Consider the following 9,555-nt stretch of genomic DNA (forward strand, 5'->3'; position numbering starts at 1 on the left):
TACTAGGAAATACAGGTTTAAAATGCACAATATTATTAATAACAATAACTATATTGTGTAATTTCATAAACTAACCTCCAGGGGGCAGTGTTAATCTATTATAGAATAACGACACTCATTGCAAACGATGAAACTATTTTGTGTCATTTCATAAACTAACCTCCTGGAGGCAGTGTTAGATTATCATAAAATAAAGGTACATAAAAAGTGTATCCTGAACTGTTTCAAATAGTGCAGTTTGAAAGAGTTTTCTTCAGTAGTTTTCCAGATATAATAAATGCAATTCTTAAATGTGGGTACACACTCAATGTAAACACAGCATTTTTATCTAACAAATCTGATCATAATGCATCAAAACTGTCTGACTTCTCGATCCCAAACAGCTCTTCCACGATCGTTGCCATTGCAGACCTATTTTCTGTCACTTTGGCTAATTTTGTAGGTAAACAAATGCATGTGGCAGCTGGCAGCCGTTCACAAATTTTGCTTATATATTTTCAGCTTGAGGACACATCAAGCATCAATATGAGAAAAATACTGTGCAAATTTTGTTTCTTATTTAACCTTTTATTATTGGTTCTTCTGACTTTGAGTTTAACTTTAACTGTTGTCTTCCTTTAAGCACCGCTAAAATAATTCATGTTTGTTATAGTACAATTATAGCAGCTATTTTTGTTTGCAAGTACACAAAGAACAAATACTATTATATTTGAAGTGTTCTACTGTTCATGGCCAATGTCTGTACTTTTATGCCTAAACACATTTGAATTACATCATTTAAAGGTAAAGAAAAAACACTTCAAGCCCCTTTCGTTCAACTCTAGTTTATTTGTGAATCAACAGACATTTTAAAAAGAAAGTCACACCCATGACCACATTTTAATTTTTAATCTAGAACATTTTAAAACATAAAGATGCTCAAAAGACAATAAGCTAATTTGTGGTGACATAATTATTACAGAAACAAATTTTTAGGGCTCTCTAAATCATGTACAATATTTTATAGCCTTACTACAGATTACACAGAAAGTTAAACAGGAAATTTGCACCCATATGAATTAGACTTAAGTCAGATTTATGTTTTACACACAGCAAGCTACTTAAACACACTAATAAAAGAGTTCCCACTACTATTTATGCTTTAATTTCTAAGTTTATATGACTTTAAATGGAGAAATTAGTGATTCAAAGCCCTTCATGTTGGCTAAAACATTTAGAGACGAATGGTAGAAAACCAAAGTGAAACAGTGAGCGTGCTCACTCTTAGTGAGTGCTGTATCTGGAGTTATCTCTGGTCTCGATTGTTTTTATTAGCAGTTTTGGAGCAGGAGAGCTGCTGCTGCTGCTGCTGCTGTGGTAGCCGTTACTACTTTTAGCACCTGGAGAGAAACAGAGACAGAAAATAAGAAATATGGCTGAAGAAAAAAAAATCTAAATTTAAATGTCCTTTCTTGATATATGACTTTGTCTATTTAGCTTTGGAAGAAAGTTTATTTGTTGAAGCAACATTTTGTCTTGGTTTTGCTACTTACTGTAGTTGGAGATGGCCTGAATGTGGAGGATGGACTGCTGTCCCAGTCTGAAAAGAGTAAAAAATTAGCTATCTTTTTTCTACATTTAGCTAGGATTTTGTCTACTTTATGCTTTTAGCTAAAAAGTCCTTCTATGTTTAGCTTATTGTTACCCTTTGGTACTTTCAGAGAAAATGCTATTTCTCTAGCTGTATTTGGTTTAGTTGGGATCTCAGGGGACTTTCTGCGTCAGAGAGGTATTTCAGCCTAATTTCAGGTTCTTTCATACTCTCCTGTCCTCCTCTTTTGTCCTACCTGTCCTCCTCTCCTGTCTTACCTGTCCTCCTCTCCCTCCAGCAGCTTCCTGTAGGTGGCGATCTCAATGTCCAGAGCCAGTTTCAGGTTCATCAGATCCTGTGGATGAGGAGAATAAACAATGCTGAGTATTTTAACTTGTCTCAATCTGTTTGTTCTTCCTTCCATGTGTGATTTTTTCCTCACTGACCTGGTATTCTCTCAGCTGTCTGGCCATGTCCTGTTTGGCTCTCTGCAGAGCGTCCTCCAGGTCTCTGGTTCGGGCTTTGGCTTCTTTCACAGCCATCTCTCCACGCTCCTCAGCTTCAGCCAGCTGGTTCTCCAGACTGGCGCGCTGAAGGGACAAGAAACAATCAGTACTGGATCTGAGTTATGCCCCACATGCATAAATGTTTGCTCATACCTGTGCTTTCACAGCTTCGATCTCGCTCTGCAGGCGGCTGATCAGCCGGTTGACCTCGGCCACCTCTCCCTTCACGATGCGCAGCTCGTCTCCAAACTGGGTGGCTTGCACTGCCATTTGATCAAACTGTAAGCACAAATGCCCACTATTATGTATGGAGCTCCAATCTGTGTCTTTGAATGGAAATAATCAAGTGACTGAACACATCACCATGTTCTTACTTTGGTCTTGTACCAAGCCTCTGCCTCCTCTCGGCTGCGGGCTGCGATGTCCTCGTACTGAGACTTGACTTCAGCTACAATCTGCTCCATGTTGAGGCTGCGGCTGTTGTCCATCTGCACCACCACTGAAGTGTCCTTGATGCTGGCCTGCAGCTCGCGCAGCTCCTGGTGCAGGAAAATACAACAGAAGTGACAGGTGGAAATATTTGGTCCACAAGTGTTGAGCTGATTGTAAATGCACGATATCATGCAATATTTTGATATCTTGCACGATCTGTTAGACCTCAGAGTATGTATTGCAAATGATTCAGCTGCCAACAAACCACATTTTAGCTCAACATCTGTAAATTTGACAAATTATAGCCTTTTTTGTGTGTGCAAAGATCATTTAGATACAGCAGCAATCTTGAATGAGGAACAAGTAAACTCTGAATCCAGTTCTTGCTGTAAGGCAGCAGTGCTAACGTTTGCTCCATCTATTACTGAAATTGCCCCAACATGTCCCAACATGTCTCATCATGTTCTGCTGAAACTGCAAACTATTTCCTGTCTGTATAATTATGGTATTATCATATTCAAAAGGAAAGCTCTGATCTTTAAATAACCAAGGACAGAGGAAGGAAAGTTGGTACACAGGAAGAGGTTAAAATATGCAAAACAAATCACTCCGAACCTCTTCGTAGACGCTGCGCAGGAAGTTGATTTCATCAGTCAGAGCGCCGACCTTATCCTCAAGATCTGCCTTGACTAGGTAGGCTGAGTCTACATCCTGAGATCACACATAAACTCAGAGTCACTAAAAACTTTATATTACAATAAACTGAAACATATTTAAAACCAAGCCTTGTGCTGTAATAAAAAAATTAAACTGCAAAAAATATACTGGTTGTTCTTTAAGTAGACTGAATTTATTCATGCCGTGGCTTTAGCTCAATGTGTGCAGTTATTGTTATTTACAAGTTTATTTATTTATTTATTTATTTATTTATTTATTTATTTATTTATGTGATTCATGGGTAAATTGACTAGGAAATACCTTGGCTGGAGTCATGTGAGGAGGATTGGAATTTACCTAAGTTTCATTTCAGAGTGAGTTTGACCGTTATACAGGATACAGATATCCAGCAGTGATGTTTATCTAATATTGTATCACGGAGAAAAACAGGTGAATGATTCATAAAATCTTTCCAGTTTGGAGGAAATTCTCCCTGAGTGAATCATCAGGAATAACAATGAACAGGATACAGTTCATTATAAGTGAAGGATCATAAAAACATCAAAAGCTTTGAATGCAGCAATGGCTAAAGCAGCTTATACACTAACTTGTTTGTTTTGTTTCAGACCCTGAAGTAAAGGTTTATTTAAGAATTTACCCCCATAGCAAAAATCTATATCCTTCAGTTTTGCAAGTATAAAAAAATGGCGGTTCCCATGAAATCTAAAATGAGAAATTCCCAAGTCTTCATAGATTTTTATGTTTTGGGAATTTGACAATAACAGAGGACAATAGAGGGGTTCATTTTACTCGCCACACCTGTTTGACTGAATATAAATGAATAAATCTGACCTTCTTCAGGATAACAAAGTCATTCTCCAGGTTGTTTCTCTTGTTTATCTCCTCCTCATATCTGTGGCACAAAGAGGATAATCTGTGAAGTGATAGTAATGCCTGGATGTTACAGGACTCCAGAGTTAGGGTTTACTTGTGTTTGTAGTCCTCCACCAGACCCTGCATGTTCCTCAGCTCCCCGTCCAGCTTGATCTTGTCGTTGTTGACCAGGTCCATCTGACGCCTCAGACCCGCCATGTAGGCCTCGAACAGGGGCTCCACGTTGGACCGGGTGACCCCCTGACCCTGCAGCAGCCCCAGCTTGGTCTCAAGCATTTTGTTCTGCTGCTCCAGGAAACGCACCTGTGTGATGCAGGAAGAAAGGGCGATATGAAAACTGGGTTTAACTCAAGTCCTGTGGCCAAATATATATCAAAACGTTAAGTTCATTCAGGAGATAAGTGCTAAGACTTTTGGTTTTTGTAGCTTTTGTACTTTTTTAAATATTTAACTTTTTTTTACAAATATTTTCCCCATAGAAATACATTAATATCTATTTAATTTCTTCAGAAACTTTGTTTTCTGCTTCATCAGGGTGGCTCTGTTTTTGTCTTCTTTTAGTTTTTGGCTGATGTTTTGCTTCTTTTAGATTAAACAACTCAGTTTCAGCTTCTTCAGCACACTCCAGCAGTTATTCAGCGCTCAGCATTCATTTTTGCAGAAAATAAAGTTTGTTTGATTACAACAAAAAGCACAAAATACCAAAGTTTTTATCTGGTGAAATTAGGAGTCATCGTTTGTTCCAGTGGCCCGAACAGGATAAGCTACAAAGTGATTTGAGAATAGATTATTTATTAGTTTTTTAGCCACCCCTATAGGTGTAAACCACTTGAGGTTAAACATCTAAAACAAGCAGATAAACCAGTTCTGAAAAACAATCCGTTGCTCCAAAAAATTAATCCATCTTTTGATAACCAGAGGTCAAAGGAACATCACTGCAGCACAAGGCTCGTTGTCAGCAGATAGAAGGCCAGAACTGTTTCTGCGGCTCGTGTTTCCTGCCTGCAGCTGAGCTTACAAAGCATGTGTTCTGTTCAGAGCAGAATAATGTCCACCTGAGGCACCACCGCACCGTTTCGGACCGGATCTATCGGGTTACAACCCATCTCGATGGGATGAAAGTGGGACAGAAAGCTTAAATGTCCGTCACCATCAGTTCAGGATGCAGATCTTTAAATCCCTGGTGGATTCCCGGCTAAATGATTTTTTTTAAAAGTCAGTCAGGGGATTACTTCTGCAACAAGACGTGTTAATAAATGCCATTACATTCTGTTACGGTTTTGACTTTCACTCGGGCTGAGACCAGGTCATCATCCTGCAAAAGAAAACTTTGTCTGCCTGTTACTGAGGGCTAATTGCTTCTCTGCATGAGGGAATCTGGTCTTTAATGTTTCATTAGGAGAGGCCAAGAGGCATCGAATTACTCCAGTAAATGAACAGTTGGGTTATTTATCACTGCAGACAACTTTTCTTTTTTTATTTCCCTGTTTGGACAAGAGGTGGTTTGGGACTTTGCTGCTAAATTATTGTATTAGATGAAATGAAAACTATGATCTGACGACAGAAAAATAACTGTTGTTGATATTTTAGAAGCTTTTCTTGAATCCTAAAGCTCTAGGGAGGATGTTTCAAAATGAAAGTTACAGAAGAACCATCAAAGGATTGTGTTTAAAAGCTAATATTCTGTGTTTAGGAATTTTGTTCTGTAATTGGAGCTCTTGTGCATGAAAAAACAAAACAAAAACAAAAAGAGGACTTTAAAAATTGAATCACCTTTTGATTCAAAATATCTTCTTTTGAAACGTTAAAGATTGTGTTTGCAGTGATTCTCTCATTTCAAACAAAAAATATTTTAAATTTGGCGTTTATTACATCTACTATAAAATAACCAGAAAGCATTTTAAAGATAATCCACTGGCTAAATCTATCATAATGCAACCTCCTTTCTGGAGTGTATTGTTGTTTGGGATGGTCCTAAATAAATAAAGTTAAACGTAGAACCTAAACCATCAGCTCTCTTGAACAATCAACAAATTCAGTCAGTAACACCTTGTTTATAGGTAAAATATATCTGGTGTGTATTTGTAATTTCCCCTACCTATTAGGACTAGTAGGATCTATAGACATAAAAAACAAAATAACAGATAACCTTATCTTATTATTGGAGTTGTTCTAAAATTTAAAACTCCAGATCAGCACTTTGTAAACTTGAACAGCATCAAAACTGCTCTAAAATTCCCACATTTTTGTGTTTTTTTTTTAAACAATCTAGTCTTCATCCAGTGCATCTTTTTGTCACAGTTTTCCTGACGAGAATCTCTGCTGATGTGACACGTCGACAAAGCCTCTTTTGTCAGAGCGTTACCCACTCCGTGAGAAAGCAGACATGTTCTCTGAGAAGGGTATCGATGTCCGGCGATATCGCAGAATTGGTTCCTCCATCTGTGGGAAATGTTCAGTCTGCATTCCTCAGGAACCCCAGTAAGAACGCTGCTCACATTTACTGACAACTTTTATATTTTATAACCACAGAGAAAAACAAAACTCACGTTTGGGTTAACATTTGTTCTTATTGTTTTATGTGTCTTCAGTTTAGCAGTCAATTAGTCATTATCAGCTGCTGAAGACGAAGGCAAACTTATTTTTTTGTGTGTTCATTTGTCTGAACTGTTAGCAAAATAAGCAGTGGTTGTATTTTAATGAAACTCTCAGAAAGTAATCACTGGTGGAACATCTACAGCTGGTTACCTTTTAGAGACAACTCTTTACAAGATGGCCGCCTAAGCAGCCTTAGCCAACACAAAAATGGCTGTAACTCTGCCAGTTTTACAGATATCGAGCTAAAACTTGGTGTGGTAGTAAATGAGAGTCATTCCCAACATGTCCTCCAAACCCTAACTGTTCTCACAGGTCTGGATTAAAAAAATGAACTATTGGAGTCAGCTGTGTCTGTTAGCAAAATATCTCATGAACTACCAGGAGGATATCAATGAAACTTTCAGACAGTAACCATTAGACGTATCTATACAACTAATTAACCAATTAAAAATGTCTGCCTCAAATAAATGACTTTAGCTAAGACAAAAATGACTCAAACTCAGCCTGTTTTACAGGCAGAGGTAAAATCTGATCTGGTAGTAACTTTGAGTCAGATGCTTTGAAACACATACTCTGAGCCTGACATCTTGTGATACAACTAGAAATTGCACAAAGTGTTATTTTCTAGGTTTGACCAAAATGACTACAACTCCATCATTTCTCATCATAAGATGATCTTAGTTCAAAACTCTGGCATGAAAAGGTGGCGGGTGATATGCATTCCTCCAAGAAATGCAATGTCTTTAATCTATAGTTTAATTTTTTACCAGTTTCAGTCTTTTTTTTAGGTTTCAGCTTTATACGACATAATGTATGTAACTGTTGTATGTAATCAATATTTTAAGTGTCGATACACCCCAGTGTTGCAGTAAATAAATGTATTTTGACCAGCATGTATGATAAATTTAACACATTCTTTAGACTTTTTATTGTTTTTTCAGACCCATAAAAAGACATGATAAAAACATGGTGCAGAAAATGATAGCGTCTTGATCTTTTTTTTGTCAGGGCAACTATCTGAGACAATAACTTTGATTTACCTTATCAATGAAGCTTGCAAAGCGGTTGTTGAGGGTCTTGATCTGCTCCTTCTCGTGGGCTCGGCTCATGGACAGGTTGGGGTCGATCTCCAGGTTCAGGGGGGCCAGCAGGCTTTTGTTGACCGACAGGGAGGTCAGCGAGGCCCCCAGGCCCTGATGGTGCCCGTTGGCGCCGGCGTACAGAGAGCTGCTGCTCAGAGAGACGCCACTGAAGCCCCCCTGACCTGGACTGAAACCGCTCACCCTCCTGGAGCCGCTGCTGCTCCGGACCGAGTTACTGGAGCTGATTCTCTTGGTTCGACTCAGACTCATGGTGCAGGAGGAGACGGGAGCGTAATGGGTGAAGAAAAAGGAGGAGATAATAAAAAAAGATGTGGAAAGCTAAGAAAATGATAGAGAATTTGGAGAAAAAAGAAGCTGAGCAAGAAAAGTTACTGAACGACAGAGGAGCAGCAGGTGAGTACAGGATGTCCTCCTACAATGAGGCATCTCAGGTGTCTTCTGACCCTTTAAACCTCCCCCAGGAGGGAGTAACAAGAGGAGGAGAGAAAGTGGAGCACCACAGAACCTTCATATCAGGTATCTAATGTTTCTGATTTTTAGGCTGAAAGTAAAAACGATATCTGCTCTGTTTTAACTTTTCACTGACAGGTAACAATTGATTTTCTGTCACAATTTATAGTAAAAATTTAACTTTTTTAACCATCACCTCTGAATTAAAACAACTGCAGGAGATCAGGATGTAAAAGTCAAAACCTCCAAGAGATGATGTTCTTCTTTCCTTTGTCTTGTTTCAGGCTGGTAAGTCAGATCTGTCTGAACAACCTGAGCTCATGCAGGTGTTTGTCTGGTTATATTTAATACTCATTTGTGTTTAAAAACCTGATGACCTCACAGATTATGTTGCAAATGAGACAATGGCTCCATGCAACTCTTCAAAAAGGAAATAATTTCACTGCAGAGAGAATTTTACTGTTGTATTGAAACAACATAATCTGAACATCAAAAATGTACTTTTTTAATGGATAAAAAATTAATTTGCTAATTCTGGCACTCAACCTGCTTTGGAAGAATCCTCCTTATTTTGGTCTAAGTCATAGGCTCCCAAACTTTTCCAGAAAATACCATCAATAGAAACTTGTGACCTCAATTATCTCTGGTTAAACATTACAATTAGACTGATAAACAGGACTGTAATGACATAAAACACAATTTATATAGAATTATCTCAACAATTATGAACAAAAATGTAATTAACAGTCATTTTCTAGTTTAATTTTGTTTCTGGAAAATATTTCAAGAGTCTAAACTTGATATTTTGTGACCCATAGTGGGGTCTAACCCAAAAAGAAGACTTATTGGTTTCTATCTCAGATGAGTATAAATGAGCCATTTTGACTTGGTCAGTTGTGCACCGATGCTAACAATCCTCAGGATGGGACTGAAAAGTGAACTCATACTTACAAACCCTTTAAAACCATAAATTTGAAAGCTCCTGTATTTAGATTTTCATCATAAAGGTAAGAAACAATGTAAAGCACAGGAAAAAAAGTTCATGTGTCTTTAGTTTCCTTATATTTCTGAAGATTTTACATATTTTTCTGAAACATTTTAAATTTTATCCATAGTTAGGCATTCAATTCCTGCACATTAAAAACTGCTGGGTCAAATATAACCCAGTCTGTAACCCATCGAAGGGTTAAGTTTGGACCGAGCAGACTCTGAGCAGTTTAACTCAGCAGGGTAGGGTTATCAGTTTTCAACCCAATAATTGTGTTAAAATGACAAATAAGTTGAGTTAAAAAGAACAACCCTAAATCTGGGTTATTAGACAATTAGAAATTAGGTTGGTACTAGC

The 9,555-nt window shown here is 37.9% G+C and overlaps 1 protein-coding gene across 1 annotated transcript; it reads right to left on the reverse strand.

The window, feature by feature from the left end:
* Nucleotides 1–808: 808 nt before the first annotated feature.
* Nucleotides 809–8,165, reverse strand: si:dkey-222f2.1 (keratin, type II cytoskeletal 8). The gene is made up of 10 exons (XM_017431429.3): nucleotides 7,698–8,165; nucleotides 4,154–4,362; nucleotides 4,018–4,078; nucleotides 3,124–3,219; nucleotides 2,451–2,615; nucleotides 2,230–2,355; nucleotides 2,017–2,160; nucleotides 1,849–1,925; nucleotides 1,533–1,579; nucleotides 809–1,379 (listed from the first exon to the last, which is right to left on the reverse strand). The coding sequence occupies exons 1-10, from the start codon at nucleotides 8,007–8,009 to the stop codon at nucleotides 1,264–1,266; spliced, it is 1,353 nt and encodes a 450-aa protein (XP_017286918.1). The 5' UTR covers nucleotides 8,010–8,165; the 3' UTR covers nucleotides 809–1,263.
* Nucleotides 8,166–9,555: the final 1,390 nt, after the last annotated feature.

The sequence above is a fragment of the Kryptolebias marmoratus genome, linkage group LG4 (genome assembly GCF_001649575.2).
Source record: "Kryptolebias marmoratus isolate JLee-2015 linkage group LG4, ASM164957v2, whole genome shotgun sequence".
NCBI lineage: Eukaryota > Metazoa > Chordata > Actinopteri > Cyprinodontiformes > Rivulidae > Kryptolebias > Kryptolebias marmoratus.

Bases quoted from the DNA above. Each gene is read 5' to 3' on its own strand.
- si:dkey-222f2.1 (XM_017431429.3), bottom strand. From the start codon at position 8,009: ATGAGTCTGAGTCGAACCAAGAGAATCAGCTCCAGTAACTCGGTCCGG. The intron at 3,220-4,017 runs GTCAGATTTATT...GTGTGATCTCAG, and splicing joins ACTTTGTTATCCTGAAGAAG to GATGTAGACTCAGCCTACCT. The intron at 1,926-2,016 runs GTCAGTGAGGAA...CCTCATCCACAG, and splicing joins GACAGCTGAGAGAATACCAG to GATCTGATGAACCTGAAACT.